At 32.9% G+C, this 22,887-nt stretch overlaps 1 protein-coding gene across 3 annotated transcripts in view; it reads right to left on the reverse strand.

The window, feature by feature from the left end:
* The window catches only part of DMXL1 (Dmx like 1), a 112,578-nt gene that overhangs the window by 42,603 nt on the left and 47,088 nt on the right, over positions 1–22,887 (reverse strand). For 2 of the 3 annotated variants that reach the window (XM_081054297.1, XM_081054299.1), the window contains 11 exons: positions 22,346–22,453; positions 20,306–20,479; positions 19,671–19,764; positions 18,305–18,470; positions 17,223–17,484; positions 14,279–15,369; positions 13,091–13,282; positions 8,964–9,040; positions 6,655–6,782; positions 5,896–6,144; positions 5,457–5,570 (listed from right to left, as the gene is read on the reverse strand). In XM_081054297.1, the coding sequence (XP_080910423.1) occupies positions 5,457–5,570; positions 5,896–6,144; positions 6,655–6,782; positions 8,964–9,040; positions 13,091–13,282; positions 14,279–15,369; positions 17,223–17,484; positions 18,305–18,470; positions 19,671–19,764; positions 20,306–20,479; positions 22,346–22,453 (2,655 nt within the window). The remainder of the gene's footprint in view (positions 1–5,456; positions 5,571–5,895; positions 6,145–6,654; positions 6,783–8,963; positions 9,041–13,090; positions 13,283–14,278; positions 15,370–17,222; positions 17,485–18,304; positions 18,471–19,670; positions 19,765–20,305; positions 20,480–22,345; positions 22,454–22,887) is intronic. The other variant, XM_081054298.1, reaches the window with a different exon arrangement.

The raw sequence follows: 22,887 nt of genomic DNA on the forward strand, positions 1-22,887 counted from the left end.
TATGTACACTGCACTTTGACTAAAATTAAAACATAAAAAGCAGGCTAGTAGTAAGTTTACTTTTTCAATTTGTCAGTTTAAATCAGACACAACAAAATTAATATTCTGAATCTAGATTTAAATGTTATTTCTTTTAAAAACTGACCTCACAGTAACCAGGGGAACTATCTCATTCTCTCCTGGTCAATCTAAGGCCCTGCTATGCACGGGCTATTCATGAGTGTGCCAGAGTGACTGCCCTGGACTTTCAAATTTAGCTCCATTTTTTTTTGGGGGGGGGGCGGGCTAAATAATTTAACGGATGATTTAAAACATTTTATACCAAAAGAAACATACATGGAGAAGATAAAAGTCATGCAAGTTTAAGAGAAAATAGATTTCAAATCTATTTCTTGCTTTCAGCAAGGAAACTCAGTTTTAGAGGTCTCCAAAAGGTATATATATTCACTCTCTTTTGTCATTAGAGGTATGAGAACTACAAATGTTTGTGAACACAATTGAAATGCAAAACTTAAAAGTTGAGTAACCAAAGTCTCAAAATTATATATAAAACATAATTTTAAAAGTAAACTTCAAAGACTCTTAAAAGGAAAAGACAAAAATCAGGTTAAAGGAGCAGTGAATTTAAGGTAGTTCATAATCCTCAAAGAATAAAATGATTAAAAAAAAGTCTCATGGAATATTATCTAGACTTTAGAAAGACTGTTTCACTCTATTAGTCTTCCTAGGATTATTACTCTGCGCAGTATCTTGCGTCTGCTTCACAGATATCTATAAAGATGAACTGATGAGTATCTTAATAGAGAGTAGTGATTTGTCTCTAAACCACAGGTAGAGCAAGGTAGCCTCCAAAGTAGTCGGTGTTCAAATGATTCATTGAAATGTGGAAGGAAAATATTGTAACTCCTATTCAGATTTATTTTTTAGTAACTAACGGGGGAAAGGAGGATGAGAAGAGAAGAAAAGGGGCAAGAATAGGAGAGGGAAAAGATCAGCAGAGCAGGACAGAGTGGAGGAGAAGAAGAGAGGGAAGGGGGTGGAGGGAAAGAAGGCACAAAGGGAAGGAAGAAAATGGAAATGGGCAGGGAAAGAGGAAAGGGGAAGTAAGAGGTAAGGGGAAAAAGAAAATAAAATTTGTCAACGTTTAATATTTGGATCAACAATTGTACGTTTTTATAAATAAATGTACATATACTGGTGGTTTGCTCAAGCATAGTTGGTGGATAGGGTTATGTAATAAAAATTCTGTACATAATGGCCCTAGAGCACTACTTTTCAATCACCCTGAAGGCTAAAATATGGATATGCCTATAAGATTTCAGCTCAAACTTAACAGACGTATTACAAATTGAATGGAGTAAACACACACACACACACACACACACACACACACACACACACAAACTACTACTCAGGAGTGAAAAGGAGAAATCCTGTTACATGCTACAACACAGATGAACTTTGAGGACATTACCCTAAGTGAAAGAAGCCAGTCACAAAAAAGACAAAATACTGTATGACTCCCCCATATGAGGTATTTAAAGTAGCTAAATTCATGGAAACAAAGTAGAATGGTGAGGAGAGGGGAGGGGAGGGAGAAAGGGGCAGTTGTTTAATTTGTAAAATGAAAAACTCCTGGGGATTTGTTTCACAAAGATGTGAATGTATTTATCACTACTGAACTGCACCCAAATGATTAAGATAGTAAATTTAAAGTTATGTATGTTTGACACACAGAAAAATTAGAATGAAGAAAATACATTAAAGATGTTTTGCTGCAACACTTAGGACTGCAAGAAATATTAGAAAATGGGGCTGGACAGAGATCCCCTGCTTAGTCTCAATAAAAAGTATTAGGTGAGGGAACTGAGATATTTCATAAAAGGATATTTATCTGTAAAATTTTATACACGTGCATTTCATAATGATTTTTTTATTTTCTATGCTTTCTCCACTCTCGTTTAAGAATTTCCCTTTGTCAGTAGTTATGAAATGAGTAAAATGTTTTTTAAACTTTAAATTAAAATTTACATTAGATGGCCCTCAATGAAAAGTTTCGCCAAGGACTCTAACAAAAAAAGTATTTCTTTTTCCTAAAATGAGCTATTTTGTGGTTTTGCAGACAATTAAAAGTGTTTGGCATATTCAACTATATTTTAAATATGCTGACATCTTACCTTTTCAGGTTAAGAAAGGTTGCTAGTTTGCATATTGTGCTAAAGGAATGATAGCAATGATATGTATAACCTTAAATACTGAATACATAACTTTTATTTTTATACAAGTTTATGGGAAAAAGCAAAACATCTGGATTTTTTGATCTGCATTTAACAGAATTATTCAAATACCACAAATGTACTTTAAAATGTCTAGATCATTAGCAGCCTTATAGTAAAATATACATATATAACATGCCCACCACAAATAAAATACTCATTTTATATTCCATTCTCAATTTGGAAACATAAAAATCATTACTGTAAATTTATCAAATAAAGTCAGTTCCTATAATTGCAAATATTATAAAATGCAATAAAAATTCTTAAAATAAATACATTTTGTTTTGCTATATAATAAGCAACAAAAAGCAAAAGTATGGATTTCTAACTGTTAGCAGAAAAAAGTAATTTTTAGCTGATTGTATACTTTGAAAATTAACTGTAACAAAATAATTCAGAACTCCATGAACATATACCTGCATTATAATTAGAAAAAATAAATCCTTTATTAACATGAAATGTGGAGTTCACAGAGCAAATTCAATTTGATTAAAAATAAATTACTAATTTATGTACATTAACCTTTTTGTTAATTCTGACTTGCCAAGCTAACGTCATTAAAATCATCTGTCATGTATTGGAGTATGGAAGGGACTAGCAAAATCACTTTCAATCCAGCCTCTGCAGACTGAATACATTAGCAATCTTCCAGTTATTTTCAGTTGGGAAATGATGGATTTCACACAATCTTTTAAGTGGAACTCAGGATTTCAAAATTATTAATTTGAAGCTTATGCTTGATTTGTGTTCCTATTATCCTTATTTATCCAAAGATCAGTTTTTAATCACTGAAAACATTGATTCTAAGATTTTTAACGGTTTGAAAATTCAAAGACATACTACAGTCGATTTGAGAAACTAGAGCAATAAACTTAATATTTTAAATACTTTAAAAAATCATGTCATTTACTTATATTACAAAGCTTACGTCTATTTTTATGTCACTGAAAAGATTAGAAAATTGAGTATATAACAGACACATACAGAGAAATGCAATTTAGTTCATGAAACCATTATTGCAAAGAAAATGAAAATCAGAATTTATACCAGAATAGGGAAACAAATGGTGACTTAAATTCCTCTCATAGTACTAAGTTTATGAAAACACTTTTTAAAAGACAGATCTTTAGGAGTTCCAAGCATGTATTTCATCTTCAATATACAAACTTTCTAATATTGATTAGGTTGTCAGGAAAATGAAATACTCTAGACTTGTCAGTTTTCCTTTCCAAATTTGAATAGCAAAAACTAAAACACATATATTAATTTTGGCTGAATTCAGATCAACTTTCTAAAACATTATTTTATCCCCTTGGTCAACTATGCATATCGAATATATAAGCAACTAGACTCTTGGAACATCATGATTATGTTTAGCTGAAATACAAACATGCAGGGCTGCTTACTTACAACCTAAAATTTATCAGGTTGCTGTGGGGCTTTTGTTGGTATGCTTTCAGAACAACATAATATTGCCTTCAAAAACTGAGATTTGGGAACTCTGTCATATATTGAAAGCCACCCCAACTCTCCCTTGTCTTGGTTGATTTTCTGTTTTCAGATTTTCTCTATTCAACTGTCAGCCGATCTGCTTCACAGAACTGCTGCTTCTAATTACTATTACTACCTTTACTATCTACTGTCTTTACTTCTTTCGCTTTTTTTCCTGTTTTTCTATTTCCTTCTTTCTTTTTCTACTTGCTCCTTCTCAAGCTAGATAAGCTTCGGAACCAGCAGGCATTTGGCTTCATCATTCAGTGAGTACACTTTTTTCTGGTTAGCAAACTGATGAATGATATCATTCACATTTTCTGTAAATGCTCCTTCAGTTATGTCCACGATTATTTGTATTCAGAATAGTTTCTGGGTTCCCAAAGACAGATGGGCTTACATATCCTAGATGTGACTACTATGTCTAGAACTACCACTACCATTAGGTGAACCACGCGTTTTAAGTATTCTATATTATTTGGCTACCATGTCCCAATTCAAAAGGTTAAAGGTATAGATGCAGATAATGTTTGGTCACTTTGATTACTTAGGATTCAATAAGTGGTGGGATATAGTTTATGATGGTACTTTAAAGATAATTTGTGTAATGGTAATTCTTCCTGTAAACAACTAAATCTGAGTGGTTAAACAAGTAACAACTTGGACTTTGAGTAAGGTTCTTTACATATCTGTGCTCAGTAAAAAATGGTTGGAATTGAGACCTACTGACTAGCCAGTAAGAATGCATTTTTAATTTCTTACAGGTATTCATAGCAAGAATTCATCCCTTTTTAACATCCCACATTAACAAGATCAGAGTTTTAAATGATTTTCTCTTAGAACACATTAAAAAAGGTCAAATTTACCAATTATTTATTTAATACAGATCTCTTTAATACTAGAGCTAGATTTTACTCCCTCTGACTTTGATATCTGAAGTTAAGAAGTATAAATTCTAAAGCAAGATCTATGAGAAGTTAATCTTTTCTTTTTTTTATCCATATAAAAATATAAGCATAGGAAATAACACTTTAAAAATTAGAAAAGAGATGTTATGAAAATTAAAATAGTTTTTAAAATGTGAAAAGCAAGATTATCATAATGAACTAATGTATTACAAAAAGAACTTAAAAGAAGAGCAGAAAACATCATGAGTATTTTTTTCAGGTCAAGAAAGTTTGGTGTTTCAATCTTTAGATAAAAATAATATATGTAGTTTCAGTATTAGAAGTTTAGAAAAAAGGGATATAATTATTTAAAATATTTACTTTTCATGGTACTATGAACACTTAGAAATCCAAAACCCTGAATAGCCAGAATCATAATATGCAAAACATGAAGCAGCCTCATTTGAAATGTTTTTCCAGTCATTTCAAGCCATAATCTGATTTACCATGATTAGCACCAGCATTTCTTTATTTCTACCCATTTAAAAATATGTTAAAGTCTGAAGTATACAAAATATCAAAACAAAGAACTTAAAAGAAGAATAAAAATGCAGAGATGATTTTCTAAAATGCTAATCACTGCTTTAAATCAAAAATATGGCTTGATTTAAAAAAAAATTCTCAAATTTCTATTATAAGTGCCAAACAAAATAAAACTGGCCCACTGTACCGCAACCCCTCCAAAACAACACAGAGCAAGCTGAACTGTAAAAGCCTATTTCTAAAGCTAATATCTTGCCTGCAAGACTGGGAGGGCTATGAGAACTGATGGTTGAAAGAGCTTTGGAAAAGCCCACACATTCCATGGAGAATACCACTACCTGGTGAGGGCTAGGCATAGCAAAGTGCCTTCCTGCCAAAGAAAGAAGAGAGAATCTGTATTTGGGATAGAACAAAAATCAATGTTACAGTATATTTCAACAAATGAAAATTTCAATAGTAAAAGATTAAAGAAAACTACATTAGACAGGTCTAATCACTGGTGCATGAATATCTTAAAGTTTGAAACTGCACCAGAAACTTTATATTGCATTTTCACCATTAAACTATTTGTTCAGGATTCAATTAAACGGTCTGTACCAAGTACTTTCCGTGAATAAATTTAAATGTAATTACATTTGACAAAGTTATCATTCAGATGAAAAAATAAAAAAAAAGATAAAACATTAAAAACTAACCAGATAAAGCTTTTGAGTGTGTCTGTTCTTTGCTGGAAACATGCGCACCTCCACCAAATACAGCAGACCACATTTTTTCATTTAGAGGATGTGCCACAATCCGAAATAGTTCATTACTAGAATGTGTTGCCAACCCATGGATGAAGAGACTAAGATACACTGCTGTGAGAATCTCACAGAGCAAAATTGTAAGCCCTGGCTGGGCTTCCTCTCCAGAAGAATTCAAAAGTCGAATTAGAGAAGTTATTCCTAGAACCAAAAACAAACAAAGCTACCACTGACAATAAATTTTAAAAAATAAAAAATTAACTACATTTTCTAATTCTTGCAAAAACTTTATTGCATCAAGATCAAAATATTCTTCTCTAGATTCATAGGCTAGTAGAGGTTATTACAGTTAATGCATAAATTTGAGCTATTTGTTCAATTTAGAGAAGAACACTGAAAATCTGTAATCTGATTAAAATCTGATAGATAAAATTTAATTGCCATAAAATGTTTTTCTATTATGACAAAAGCAAAATTATAAAAAGTGATGTAACAAAACATTTGAGTTATTTTATTATAATGATGAAGGAAATACTAAAAGCTAAATAACTGCAGAGTCTGTAATGAGTGGTAAATACTGAACTGTTATGAATTCTAACAATATTTAACAATAATTATCATACAACAAACCCAAACCAAACCTACTTTTTCTTCATCTGATTAAATTCAATAGGGCTAAGAAAAACTCACACACATATAAATTATTTATACCTGGCCACTGAGCTGGTGATGTATTGGGAGTTATTGCTTCATCTAAGCTTCCTGTTTTCAAAGACTGTCGATGGGGAAGCAGTACTGTCTGATACACCATTCCGGTAAACTGATTTGTTTGAAATGAACTAAGAGAAGAAAACATTTAAATAATAATAACCTACAATAATAACAATATAGTAAAACAATAATAATATATAATGATCTAAAAGGGATTTCACATGTAATATTCCCATGTATTAGATCTGACTTCCAGAAAACCTTTTGTTTATTAGTTATACTGCCTATATTATAACCTATATTGTAGTCTATAGTGTTATATTTAAAAAAGTGTCCTTTAAGTGTAAATGAACACATTTTCCAAATTAAAACACATGTAATAGGTTTTAATTCTATATATGTAGTGAGAGAGAGAAAATACGTACAAATGAAAAAACTAAATTAGTATTGACCAATAAGTAGCAAGCTTATATATCACACTTTAAACAAAGTTATATGCTTGAAACCAAAGTTAGTTTAGGTTCAATCTGATATTTAATGTCTAGTCTACCCTATATCAGGGTAGGTGACATCAAGAATATGCACCAGGTTCCAGGCATATAATGAAAAACATTGTTCGTGTCTCCCAAGAAATTTATAGGCTGGTGGGAAAATAAATAATAATTATTATTTTTTTTATTCAGATACAAATAATTTTATCATATTATTTTGAAAGACAAAACCTACACATACAGTGCCATGAAAGCAAAAGATGGAGTAGTTCACATAATTTGGGAATTCAGGGTAAGCTTCTCCAAGTAAACGGCACTTTAAGCTAAAACTAAACAGATAAATGAACAAAATAACTTGCAGCTTAACATAAACTATTAAATATAACAGAAAATGGTACAAAAGATTTTGTTACCCTGTCAGACATTTCTGTATCATATGTTGAGTAAAGGAATATAATATTTAAATATAGCATATTTGATGGGTTAGACCTCTTCTGATTGGCAAGTCTTATTAGTCATAGTAGCATTTTGATGGATTTGTAACTAGTTTTTCTTGCTTTACTTTCCAATTTCAAGGTGGCAGAGTAACAACAAAAACATCCTCCATTACAGTAAGCCTTTGGAAATAATAAGAAAGCAAAAAAATATTCTGATGAAAGTAAAACCACACTTAGTAACAAGAAAGTGAACTCTTGGAGGACCAGGGTGAAAAAAACTCAAGTTGAAGCTACCTTAGGAATATATAATCAGAGTAGTAGTTACCCACGGGAAAATTCAAAAGCATAAGATAAAAGAGACAATAAAAAATCAACATCAAGGAAGGCTGACATCATGTAAGAGACAACAAACTTAGTGAAAGACCTGCACCTGAGGAAATAGACCTATCAGAACATTAATAAATAGACCTATCAGAACATTAAGAAACCTATACTCAGATAGGTTTTAAAAAATCAAGAAATAAAAACAATAAGTTATAAAAATAAAAGTGGCTATTAAAATCAACAAAGAGATCTTAAAAATGAAAAATAGAATTGCTAAAATACAAACTTAGATAGATTTAATAAAAGATGGGACGTTGCTGAAGAATGAATTAGTGTCTGGAAAATGAAGCTAAGATTTTTCCTGAAATGAAGTAAAAAGAAATAAAGAGAAGGAACATACAGGAGAAAAGGTAAAAGACAAGTAAGTTCTAATATTTGTCTAACAGGAAAGGAAACTAGAAGAGAGAAGACAAAATGTTTGAAGAAATAAAGTTAAAGAATTTCAGAGAACTAAAGAAGGTATAAAAAGATCCCAGAGTGTTACAATACTTTTTAAGAGCCAAGATAAATTACAGTGAAATCTTAGGACATAAAGAGAAAAATCATCAACAAAATAATCATCAACTCCTCTGTGAAATTTTTCTCAATTCCAAGTTCTTCGTCGGTTCTCCCTGAGCCTTTTACTATCCATCATAGTTTTTATTATTTAAGCACGATGCCATGTTACGTACCATTTATCAGTTCACGTTTATTTCTAACTAGATTGACTCTAAGGAAGGAGAACCTATCTATCTCAGTGCTTCACCATGTCTGGCATTAGACACTGATTAATAAAAGGCTGGTAAATAAGTTATATTGACAAGGGTTTATTTGAGATTCATTTGCCATAAAGGCATTAAGTTTAAATTTCAAAGAAAAAAAAAGTACTCAACACTTCACCCATATGGTTTTACATTATTTAAAGTGTACTGCTGTATAGTTTTTCTAAAGCAAGAGAATATTCTGAAACCTCATCAATTACTGCAAGTATTCTTAAATTTCACAAAAAGATATTTACCTGTAGTTATGACTACCACAAAGGCACTGATATATACAAGCAGAAAGTGAGGCTGCTAAAGTATGCATTACATATACCTGGAAAAAAAACACAAAATTACTTTAAGTATAACTTCTAAAAAATGTAATTTCTTTCAAGACCTAATATAATCAACATTTTTAAAAAGATGAGAAAATGATTTTGCCCTTATAAACTATTTCCTTAACACTCATTTCTACCTTTATGGGTCTCAATACAGACAAAGCACAGAGAAAATACTGAGACCTTTGGCAGAAATTATAAAACACATACCTTTTTTCTATTTCAAGAGTAAATAGAAACAGATGTTAGCTATTCAGCAGTGCTGAAACATGTATTAAAAGCAAGCCCTTTATGCTCAACCTGCTTCTTGCTCAACCAAAAGAAACACAGCCTGATAAATGACAGTTCACCTATGGACAGGTCATTGAAAAATACGCTATCACATATTCTACTTACTATAGAAAATGAATTTGAAGAGAGTGAAATTTTAGAGACAGGAGAAGGTACAAAAGATAGCAATTGAAAGGCAAACATTTGTACTGGGGAAGAGAAGGTTCTAAACATGGCATGGCGAGAAATAACAGAAGTAGATCGGAGGATGGTGAAGATTCACCTAGGTAAGAAAGTAGACTAGACTATTAAAAGACTAAGTTCTTGATCTAATTATGAAGTCTGACAGTATTTTATGCAGATAAAAATGGGGAGTGATAGATTAAAATGTCATTGCTATTTCTCCTTCAATTATCAATAAGACGTCGTATGAATAAAAATCAAGGATATCATTATGTAAAAACGAAGACAGCAAAGACTACGCAGGGGACATTGCAAAAATGATCAGAATATTTTCCAGCTTCTCCAATCAAAAGGTGGAGCTCATTTCCCCTCTCATTGAATCTGGGCTGGCGCTGGACTTGCTTTGACCAAGAGGACACAGCAGAAGTCCTGTGCGAATTTTGAACTTAGTCTTCGTAAGGCCTTGCAAATTCTACTTTTGCTGCTCTTTAAACTCCTGCAAACCACAATGTGAAATAACCTAGGCATGATTGTTAATTTTATGTGTCAACTTGACTGGGCCTTGGGGTGCCCAGACATCTGGTCAAACGTTATTCTGGGTGTGTCTGTTAGGGTGATTTTGGATGAGATTAACATTTGAATTGGTAGACTGAGTAAAGCAGATTGCCTCCCCCTAATTTGATTAGGCCTCATTCAGTCAACTGAAGATCTAACAGAATAAAAGGCTAAGTACTGGTATGAGACAACTTCTGCCTGATTGCACTGAGCTGCGCAGTCTTTTCCTGCCTTTGGACTAGAACTGAAACATTGGCTCTTCTTGGGTCTCAAGCCTTCCAGCTTTCGACTGGAACTTACACTATCAGCTATCCTGATTCTCAGGCCTTGGACTCAAACTATAACTATATGATCAGCTCTCCTGGGTCTCCAGCTTCCAACTGCAGATCTTGGGACTTCTCAGCCTCCACAATCATGTGAGCCAGTTGTTTATAATAAAGCTTTTTTCCTTTTTTTTTTTAAAGATTTTATTGGGGAAGGGGAACAGGACTTTATTGGGGAACAGTGTGTACCGTATTTGCCGGCGTATAAGACGACTGGGCGTATAAGACGACCCCCTAACATTTCCACTCAAAATACAGAGTTTGTTATATACTCGCCGTATAAGACTACCCCCTCTTCCGCACACCTTCCACACACCAAATAACTTTCAGTTTAAAATTTGCATCATACTTCTTTCTTTTGGCTGGTGCCATGATAGGGATGATAGGGGTTTGACTGGTCGACATTTTCTATGCTGTACTGTACAATGGTGAAGTATTGTGGTTGGCTGTTGGCTGTATACAAAGCCTGATTTGATTGGTCCCTGCTCCGTTTGCCCGCCCTGTCACTATAGCAGTCTGGTCCACCCTTGCATCAGCATCTCCCTGGGACCTCACTAGTGCGCAAGTGCGAGCTCTTCAACATTCTAACAGGCACCATGATAGCGCAAAATCGCGAATCTTCAATGCATATGTAAAGAAATATACGGTAACCCGAATTTACCACACTCGCAAAATCGCACACAGCCGACCATACACCCAGTATGGTATCGCGATTCGTGATTTTGCGCTATCATACTGGGTGTATGCTCGGCTGTGTGCGATTTTGCGAGTGTGGTAAAATCGCATAACAGCAAAATCGCATAACAGCCGAGCATACACCCAGCAGCGCTGCTGATGCCTGAACGGTATGTGGAATGAAGTGGGCGGGCATCGGGAGGCCACTATGGCACGGGGCAAGCACTATGGGCAGTCTATCTGAAATGTACCTGGTGTATAAGACGACCCCCGCACTCGGAGGCATATTTTTCGGGGCCAAAAAATCGTCTTATACGCCGGCAAATACGGTAATTCCAGGATTTTTTTCCAAATCAAGTTGCCCTTTCAGTCTTAGTTGTGGAGGGCGCAGTTCAGTTCCAGGTCCAGTTGTCATTGCTAGTTGCAGGGGGCGGAGCCCACCATCCCTCACGGGACTCCAGGAATTGAACTGGCAACCTTGTGGTTGAGAGCCCACTGGCCCATGTGGGAATCGAACTGGCAGCCTTCAGAGTTAGGAGCATGGAGCTCCAACCGCCTGAGCCACCAGGCCGGCCCTATAATAAAGCTTTTTACACACACACAACACACACAACACACACACACAACACACACACAAACCCTTATTGGTTCTATTTCTCTAGAGAACCCAGATGCTAGGCTTGTCTGTTGGAAGATGAAACCCACATGACCCAGATTCTCTTGTGAGCCCTGCAAACAGTCTGCCAACTATCAGAAATGTAAATGAGGCCATTCTAGATAATCCAGAATCCAGTCAACCTACTAGATGATCAAAGATAAATGGAAGTATCCAGAGATCAGCCCAGCTGACCAGAAGAACTGATGAGCCAATCCACAGAATCATAAGCAAAATAAATGATGGCTATTGTAAGGTACTAATGTTTCAGGGTGGTTCTTAAGCAGCAAAAACTAACTGATCCACCAGGGGGTATGCTTATTATCAAAGTTAAATATGGAATAGGGTTTGGCTAAAATGAGCACAATATAAAGGAAATTAAATTCCTAACTGTATAAAACGCAGTGTGGACATTCATACTACAGACCAATATAGGAAAATAAGTGGTAAAATTACATTACAATGGTTAAGGTTATCCAAAAGGGTAAAACTGTAGGAGAGACTACCATCATGCGAAGTAAAAAATCAAACTGGTACATGGTATCACAGCCTGTGAGGTGGCTGAGAACAGATGAGAGACTACAAGGGAAAAAAAAAAAAAGACAGAAACAAAAATAGTCAAAATTGGCCATACTATAAAGGATTTCAATATGTTTGGACAGTAAAGATAAAATATGAAATGTGATCTTAATGGTAAAGTGGCATGTGACGAATGGGAAGATGATATGGCTGATTAGATAACTCTGTGATTAGTTTTGCATCAGAGTCACCTGAGGAAATTCTTAAAACTACATATACTTGGGACTCACTCTCACAGACTGATTCAATTAAGTTTGGAGTGAATTTAACAATCCAAACGTTTAACAAGCACTTCAGGAGGTGATTCTGCTATAACAGGCATCATAAATCATGACCTAACCTAAAGGAATGACTGGGCAAAATACTTCACAGTATCTTTAAAATATGTAATGTTTAAAATTAACAAAGAAAAACTTCACTTACATATCAGTAACTTTACACCAAAATATTAAGTTTCTCTCTCTAAAAAACAATCAGATTTTGGGCTAAGTATACTGCTAAGGAAATTACTCATGTATCTGCATACACACCTATTACTCTTAATAAAATGGCCAACTAAGATTTAACAACCAGCATTATGATTAAAAATTGAAGTACTCTATAGGGTGTAAGTAACACAAGTAAGATGACCCTGGCCTACAACCAAAAGTATTCTTTGATGAAAATCAATATAAACATGGTAATGTAACAATCACTATGTATATAAAGTCTGATATTTAAAATTGTTTTTAAAAGCCCTACCATGTATCTTACAGTTTTATTGTAGTATATAGGTAAACTAAAAGACTAAAACCAAGCATACTTACTTTATTGCTTTGGATATCAGGATGGGGTGGTGAATCAAAATTTATTATGGCATGTAGAATATCATGTGTTAGATTACTGAGGTGCAATAATGGATTAGCAACTACTGTTTTGGCACTGGCTGTGCAAGCAAAGAGGAGAGGTACTGAGGTTTGCTCTGACAGAGGGCTAGGAAATATCGGTTCTGACGTTTCCTTAAAAGTAAAGGAAAAAAAAGGTTAATCAATCAGTCATAACCATTAATTATGTAATACAGGGGTTTGTTTGGAAAAACTTCAAAACAAAAATTAAAAGCATAACAAACTTTTTATAGACTTAGGGATTTAAGGAGGTCAACATTCCACCAATTACCATATTTTGCCGTATATAATGTGCTCCCATGTGTAATGTGCACCTACACTTTTGGCTCAAACTTTCAGGGGAAAAAATCTTTAGTTTTAATTTTTTTAATTCAAATTTTTATTTGTTTACATTTAGGTACTTGTTTTTTGTATTATAAAGGAACTTTAGCATTTATTTTTTAACATATTATGGTATAAGAAATTTTATGACAAACAATTACAAAACACAAGAACAGATACAGGTACAAGAAAATGTTAGGTAACGGTAACAAATTTATGATATGTATGCGTCATAGAAGACCAAGAACTCTTCATTGTTGCAAGTTCGTTGTTAAGTTCAACAAAACCGATTATTGTATTCCAGGGTATTATTTTGCATACGGATATCGTTATTGATTTCAGGCACTTTTAACTCATAAGTATAAATAAAATAGTTAAAAGCATTTATATAGATACGGAATTAAAATTACCCATGTATAATGCACATTCTTATTTTTCCCTCTCAAATTTGGGCAAAAATAGTGTGCTTTATATACAGCAAAGTATGGTATATAGAAAAATGATAGGACAATACCTTCTTATCAAAAGAAGTTTATTACCTCATAAGGCATTCATATAAGAATATGGAATATGAAATCAGTGTATTATGGGACCTAATATTAAATTGCCCTTAAACTGCAATACGTACAAAACTTTACAAATCCACAATATGAAGCACCACACAAAAAGGAACACTCCTTAAAACAACCATAATGAAGAAAATCAACAATTTTAATATTTAAAAACAGGCAGTCCAACAGCTTTTTGATACATGTAACATTTTGACTGGTTATCATATAAGTTACATACCTGCTGAGATTCTTGTAAAAGCAAAATCAGTTCCATTCTCACAGATGCAAGACCCCCACCATGGGATCCATGAAGTATGCAGTAACTAAGAAACATCCTCAAGAGTGACTGATATTTCAAAAGCCACTGTCTTTTTTCCTGAAAATTTTCTCTCAGTTGTTTCACTTTTGTTTGGTGAAGCAAATCTTCAGCATCTTCATTTAATCCCAATTCATCTCCATTTGCACTAAATGTAGACTGTACTTCTTCAGCATCTGAATAATACTCACAAGTCCTCTGAAGAGCTATCACCTCTTTTTCAAGCCAGTGGTACAGTTGGTAACGCAATTTTCCACCATCTATTTCATAGCCAGTAGATAAAGTACGAAGTTCTACTGTGAGAATCTTTAAACATGCTCTAAATTTTAACTGAACTGCAATTATATCTTCTGATGGAATTAAAATGTCATTTTCATCTAGTGTGCTAAGAGATTCTGTGTAATTAGAACTTGTTTCATCTATTTTTTTTATTTTTCTCTGTAAAGGTTTTAGTTCTTTCATTGAAATAGGGAGATCTTCATTTTCTTCATCATTATCACTGTCCCATTTTAATTCTAAAGAGTCATCCTGAAATATAACACTTGGTTGGCTCCAGTCAAAAGATAGAGTGGAATTTGACTGCTTCTCTGAGGAACCCTCTGAAGAAGACCCAAAACCATTTATCAGTGACTGTGACCAATCAATAGCAGAAGACTTATCTTCCTTCGCATCCAATTTTAATGGAGAAGTAGGAGAACAGTCTTTACTAGTATCCAGAAAACTAGATGTTCTACAAAAAGGTTTTGTTTTCTTGATGACTTTTGGTATTTTTGATAATACTTCCAAAGCCAACATGGGGCAGCCAGCTTTTAAATGAGCACTGGCAGTAGTAAAAAATAATCTTCTTTCACTTAAATTAATTGTTCCTGCTAGTCCACTTTTTCCTGTTAAACTCACGTGTGTGGAAAACGCATCTGATGATCCAAAATGACGTCTCAGCAAAAGAGGATGTGTTCTTAGATAATTGTAGAAATTAAAAACTGCAGGATTACAGGCTGACATCACAGCTTCTTCTGAAAAGTAAATTCATTTTGTGAATTAAGAAAAATTCTTCAAGAGCTGTATTGTAGTCCTTTTTCTCTACCATGGCACCTTTATCTATCTGGTTTTTTGACAAAATTTTATTAGCAGACCTCACTAACACACAGTATTGAACAGACAAGAATACATTTGTAATCAGTTTCTAACACATTAGAAAAACAAAGGTTATGATGATTTCACATCTCTTTAGGTACCAATCTAAGATAATTTAAAACACTCTTAGCTCTATTTCTCCTAATTTCCTGGATACTCCTTCCCAGTCTGCTTTGCTCAATTTTCCTCTTCTTCTTTATCTTTGAATGTAAAGTATCCTAGAGTTCAGTGCTTGACTTCTTTTCTATCTACACTCCCTGCATGAATTCATACAGTCACATGGCTTTAAATACCATCTATATGCTAGTAACTTGCATATCTCTATTGCCAGTCCCAGCATTACCCTGTAAATATAGACCACTCTTTCCAAAGGCCTACATTACATTTCCATTTACACGTTTATACTCTTGCTTCAGGGGCTTTTCTTTAGTGAGCCCGTGGCCTAAACTACCCTTTACCCAGATATCTACATTGACCACTAACTCATTTCAATTAGATTTCAACTCAAAAGTCACCTTCCCAGAGAAGTCTTCTCTACCTACAGCAACACTCTCCCAAATCTGCTCCTAGTCTTTCCCATATCATTTTTCTATTACTCAAGTTAAAAAACCAAGTTATCCTTGATTCTTATTCCCTTCACATTCCATACACAACCAGTCCTATCTAGTCAACCTTAAAATTATATTCCAAACTCAACTACTTCTCTCTGCCTCTACTCCTAATGTCCTGTTCCAAGCCACTATTATATCTTTTAAAAATTTCTTCTAGATTTTAGTTCTAATTGGCTCTAAAATAAGTGGTTGTATACCAATCCAAAATCAAAATACATTTTTGACATGAATATGTGTAGGTATAAAATAAATGACTGGAAAAGGCCTTTTTATCCCCCCTTCATTACAAAGAGGCCAGTTTGGAAATCTTCAGCTCAGATAGCTAGGAGACTAGAACAACTGAGGAGCATGGCTTTCTCAGAAATCACTCATAATAAGACACATGATACTTCCTAATTAAATGATGCTATATAAAAAGCTATGAACTAGAAACTTTTTCCAATTAGTACTCCAAATGACAGCATACCTACTATACCAGCTATCGTACGTAATTTAATTCTACCTATGGAAAATTTTTGAAAAGCATATCTCATCATTTTTATATAAATTTATATAAAGTATTCTATTTTATTAATTTCTAGAAAAGCTTTAGCAGAATGAATTTCTAAAAAGAAAGGCAGAAGTAGACTCAAAAGGGAACATTAAAAATATTCTCTACCTCACTCATTTCATGAACAAGACAGTCAAGAATTTATTTAGCTTTAAGATTTTTAATCATACCTCTTACGTCAACTTTCTTTACAATAAGTACATTTTTACTATAAAATTATAACATCGATTACTATGCTAACTTCTAAAAGAAACTGACTTTTATCAATATTTTCTCCAAAACATTTATACTCAAATGTTTATATACTTATGTTCAATACATTGATTTCATAAAAACCGAAAATCCAAAGTCCTTGGTTTTCAAAAGATTTATTTTATTGAAAACAAACAAACAAACAAACAACTCAAAACAAAAAAATATCTACATAGCTCTGTCTCCAACTAAACCATAAAAATCTTAGACCTTGACTTCAACTTGCTTTATATTACCCATAGTACCCAACAGTGTGTTCTGTACCCAGCAAATAACTAATGAAACTCTTAATCATTAACATCTTAGAAGTGCAGCTTACCATCATCTTCTCTGACAGGTTGCTTTATTAATGTTTCCAGAGCATTACTATAATCTTCCAAAATCCAATATGCCATACTCCGAAGAAAAGGATCATAATGCATATTGATATTCAATGAATTGAGTTCATTGACAGGACAATCAATTCCCAAAACTTTTTTACGTAAAATAGATTTATATGTTGCAGATTTATCAAATTCAGACTCATAGAGTCTTGCTATTACAAGAGCCAACTGAATATCATTCAGTTTCTCAAGACATACCTTAAAAAAAAAAAGGAATATTGTTTATAAATTAGCAGGGGTATCTTTCATTTAAGATAAACTCAACTGACTCACTAATAAATAGATGAACACAAAGTTTTATTAATACCTGAAATTAGCGAACAAGGATGATAAAAACAAACAAAAAATATGCTGCTTCCTTTAGCAAGTCTTCCTGACTACATTTATGTTAATAACTTACAAATCTACCTGCTAGTACAAAATACATATTTGCAAAAATAATTGACCTAACGAGGAAATATTGAATAATTCTTAATAGAATCGTATTTTGTTACATTCTTGAACTTTTCCTCTTCCCCATCTAACTCAGCAGACTGTGTAGTATTGCCAAATTAAAAAGATGTTTGAATCATCTGTATGAAACTGAGCAAAAAGGCAATTTGAGATACAAATGTTATGGTATCTTAAAGTGTACATAATTTTTTTTAAGGTTACTGAGAAATAGTTAAAAATTTGTGAAGGTTCATCAACTAAGACATAGACAAATATTGGTTCAAATATGTTTAAACTGATAGGACAAACTTTTTTTCCCCACTTGCTCATGAATATTCTTAAGAGTCAGATCAACTACCAATCTCAACCAACGAACACTACCTGGTTTATCTTAATTCTGTATAAGTATCATTCAAGCTAAATGACTAAATTTTAAAAGTAACTAGTAAATATCATCAGTTACTTTAGGTATTTAGCCTTCTGTTATTTCCACTAATCTAAGTTGAAATAAAAAAATAAAAATTTCAGCTCCAGATAAACAGCTTAAGGATGACAATGCTAGTTTTTAAAAGGTTTCATTCATTACCTCAATTGCGTCTCTGAGGCAACCAGCTAAAAGAAAAAATGCCGCAGAATGTTCAAATCTTTGTTTGCCTAATAAAGAAAAAGCATTCTTTAAAGCTGCTTTATGCCATCTCTCATCCTCAAAATTGTGTCCAAAAAACTGTGTCATCTTGGTGTCATTTTGGGATCTATAAAAAAGAAAAAAAAGTACAAAAATTTTGGAACACAATGTTTCTACATTAGAACCAATTTTATGAAGTTAGCCACTTAATAGTTAAGATTCAAAAGAAACATTTGCCAGTTCATAAATTACTATACATTTGCTTCTTTTCTGAGCAAAAAACATTTACGGCAAAATTTACTTTTTCATATATATATCTGAAATTATTGAAAAAAACGTCTTTCAAACTACAAAGAAAAATGCACTAGCAGCCTTATGAGAAATTATTTTTAAATCCACGCAAAATACAGAGGGTGCCAAAAAATGTACACACATTTTAAGAAAGGAAAAAACTGTATTAAAATTGTAATGCAATGAATGACGCTAGCATTCATTTGATTAACACCATCTTTTAAGCGAATAGAATACTACACATTGCTACCGTAATTCAATTCAACTTTGAAAAGTAATACATAGATAATACCTCTTAAAATGTGTACATTTTTTTTGGCACCCCCGGTATATAATTTACATTAACTTCTGTGCGACTTCACCATTTAAAACTGTTCAATCACTTCTACCCCCACCACCCATCTAAGGGTGATTTTGTTGAATCAGTATCCTGATTCAAAACAATCCTAAGAGATCTAGTCTCTTAGAAAATAAGTTAGTACCATGATTTTCCCCCAAAAGTTCCTGTTTGTATGGATTCATCTGGAACTGAACCCAAAACAAATATTGAACTATTTATGGTAATGTTTACCAAGTCTTGTGCAGAATAAGTGAAAGAGAAAAATTCTAAGTGATTCAAGCTCAAGAAGGGGGGGTCTAAGTTCACAGGAGGACAGCAGTTGGGAGGGAGAGCCTGCTCCACGACCTTTAACAAGGAACAGGGCAGATGCCTGCTCCAGACTCCACAATTCATCTTATCCCCGCTCCAGATGCAAATATCTGGGTTAGTTCTTTGTTCTGTAGGAGCATCACAAGTTCTTAAAATAAGCAAAAAGATATTTTTCTGAACTGATAAACCTGAAAACAAACTAAAGTGACCTCATCAAAAGCTTCTGCTCTGAAAAATACCTGGGCTTCTTCCTTATGAAATCTCTCTTTAAATACAAAAATAACTAAGAATCTACACTAACAAGAACAACAAATCTGTACTTCACACATTCACTCATTTACTCCTTATTAAAAGTTTTTCATTTTAAAGCATAGTTTTCTCACCTACCTATATAATCCCCAAATCACAGCTTTCTTTTTCATTGCAAGGTAAAAAATGGCAGCATCTAAAGGATCATTCTTTCTATAAAAGGCTGCTTTGGCTACCTATAATTAGAAAATATTGGTCAAAATTTCACAGAAACAGTTAAGTAAACAAATAGTTTCCTTCATATATAAAACCAGGACACATATTATCTATTTAAATGTTCAATAAATTAAAACATTTGTATATAAATGCATGCATGAATATATTAATTAATTAATTAATTAATTAATTAATTAATTCATTCATTCAATAATTACAAAAGTAATTGATGGTGGTGGCCTGCAAGGATAAAGCGAGGTGGGAACAGGACTATACTTTCCATTAAAAGCTCTTCAGTACCATTTTATTTTTCTAAACCGGTACATATATTATTTCATAAAAACCAAACATTTACTATACACAAATGTGTCAACTAGCAGTTTAAGAATTAGAGTATAAATTTAAAGTACTATATTAATAAATTTTCAAATATAAAGACGATTTTAAAATCATTTTACTGCTTAAAAAATAAAAGAGTAACAGGAGAGGAAATATGGAATGTCATTTAAAGAAACACCCAAAATACAGTAATTTATTTTTACACCAACATAAAATACCTACCTTTTCTATGCATTTGCGTAAGACCCGGATATTCCGGACCCACCATCCCACACCCATAGCTCTCAGTTCAGACCAAGTGGGATTGTCTTTCTGCATTGCTGGCAACATGTTCAGCAGTTCTTCTTCTGCGACTGAGTGAAATGCCCAGGCAAAATGACTAGTGGACAGGCCTGAAGAAATGTCCAAAATAATGTTCGTAAGAAATATGATATATAATGTGTGTTCCGTATTTGCAATAAAAAGGTCTAAACTTTACATGAGACTCAAAAAGTTACAATTAAGTGTTTAGGGCTGGAGGAAATATGGGTATTTTTTCCCTTCCCTTCTCCAAACAATTCTATCACTTCAATATTTGCTACAAGGCACATATATTTTCTATAATTAAAAATGTTTCTTAAAAGACAAGGACAAAATGCTTATGGCAAACGTCATTGTGCTGAGTGTTTCTGTTCTCTAGCTATCACTCATGAACTTTTCTTAAAAAACGAGAAACTCTATACTGGTATGATTCTTCTTCAAAGCTGATTCTCATCTTCCTTTGGTCAACATTTGTATTGTGCATTTAATTCCATGGAATTAAAAAAGCATCAAGTAGACAGACAATATAGTTTGGTGAACAGAACTTAAGACTGTAAAGACTCAGAAATCACAATGCACACATTAAATTCCAGCTCCATCACTAAATAACTATATAACTTTGGGCAAGTTACTTAGTCTCTTGATTCCTCAATTTTCTCATTTATAAAATGTAAATAATCATGGCACCTACCTTATTACATTGTTGTGAGGATTAAAAGAAATACTATAGTTAAAACATTTAGAATAATACCTGGCACATAATAACTATTATTACCCCATATCACCATATTAGGAAGATATTGATACTTTTATATTTATACAGCACTATTTACATCAGCAATTTTGTCAACCTACTGGCCCAACATAGGGTGTTTTATTTTTCAGCATCTATTTCGTCTCTTCTTAGTACATTACGTTTAGTGCTATTGGGTGAAGTAAACGATTAATTATAAGATGTGGGTTTGACATACATAGACTGAAAATTTTAAACTAATATCCAGTCCAAAGAACCTGAAATTCTCACTATACCCAAATCTTTGGAAATAAACAAATAGAAGTTAAAAAAACAAACAAAAACTATGCTATGAATGAACTGTTATTTATAAATTATTTTAGATTCCTATTATCTCTCAAACGAGTTCAATAATTTTTCCTAAATAATTAATTTGACTTAGAATTTTAAGCTTTACTTTTTCAAAACTAAAAAGTAAATGCAAAATGATGGGAAAGAGGAAGCAGAAAGAGAAACAGAGCAAGCAAGAAAGGAAGAGAAAGCAAGAGACAGACCAATGAACAGAGGCTAATATTAGATTCCCAAAAACACTGTTTAAACCTATAGACCCAATAATGCTGGAAGCCAGCTCTATCTCTTGCACTTGCCAATAAATATCCTTAAAGTTAAACATTTCTGTTACTTTGAGAGTCCTGACTAATAATAAGTAGCAGAAGCTGAAATGTTGTTATTAAACTAATATCTAAAATACATGTTAATGTTAACAGTAGTTTTAGGGGTACTCTTTTTTTGTAAGAGTTAAAAACTGAATATACATTTTTTTTCTACAACAAAATGTTATTCAAATTTTAGAGACAAAGCTGCATTTAGATAAATGTCATAAAGGAGAAAAAAGAAAATCTAAAGAAGAAATTAAAGAGAAAGAAATGATACTAACTGACCTTTAATATATGATGAATTTGAAATATAACACAGAATATCCAATTGCCCAATTGCTAAATATTTCAATTTCTTCATTAACTCTTTCCATCTACCAAAAGGATTCCAATATTTTAAGTAAACAGAATTAAGTGGAAATAAACATTTTAAAAATAAACTAAGGAAAACTCAGAATGTGTCAAATTTGTCATCATTATATCTGAGAAAAACAAACTTAAAAGTTCTCAAGGCTTTCTTCTTTTTCTACTAGACTTACTTCCTTTTGATACATTACTACCAAAATTACCTTGGTGAAGGAGTTGCGCTCTATAAGCTGGAAGGGAAGTGGTAAGAAACGTATGAAGTCGAACAGCCAAAAGAAATTTTAACCCACATTCATCAAGAGTTTCTCCACCTATAAAACAGAAAAAATATGGTATTTGTTTTTTATTTGTAAAAAAAACATTTCATCAGCAAAACACAAGTAAATGCTAATAATTCTGGCAAGCAGCATATGTCACAACACTAAACAGAGAAAAAACATTCTGAAACTGAAAAAAGTTACCAGTCTAAATATTTCTATTTTTTCTATACAATTGTACTTTACAGAAAGATGTAGTATAGTTAAATAAACTGAAAAATAAAAAAGAGAATGAATTGACTCAGAGTCTGTAGTATTTTTTGTAATCGGACCTCCTCTGATCTGAATCTTATTTAAATCAAAATGTGACTGAATTTTAAAAAAGTAGTTCAAGTTTCTCTATTGTATATTTCCCATATCGATTCAAGTCATATACCCATCCCAGTAATCTGCAGCTAACACTGAAAGAAATAGTTATATGGTGGAAA

The sequence above is a fragment of the Rhinolophus hipposideros genome, assembly GCF_964194185.1.
Source record: "Rhinolophus hipposideros genome assembly, chromosome: 7".
In the NCBI taxonomy this organism is placed as follows: domain Eukaryota; kingdom Metazoa; phylum Chordata; class Mammalia; order Chiroptera; family Rhinolophidae; genus Rhinolophus; species Rhinolophus hipposideros.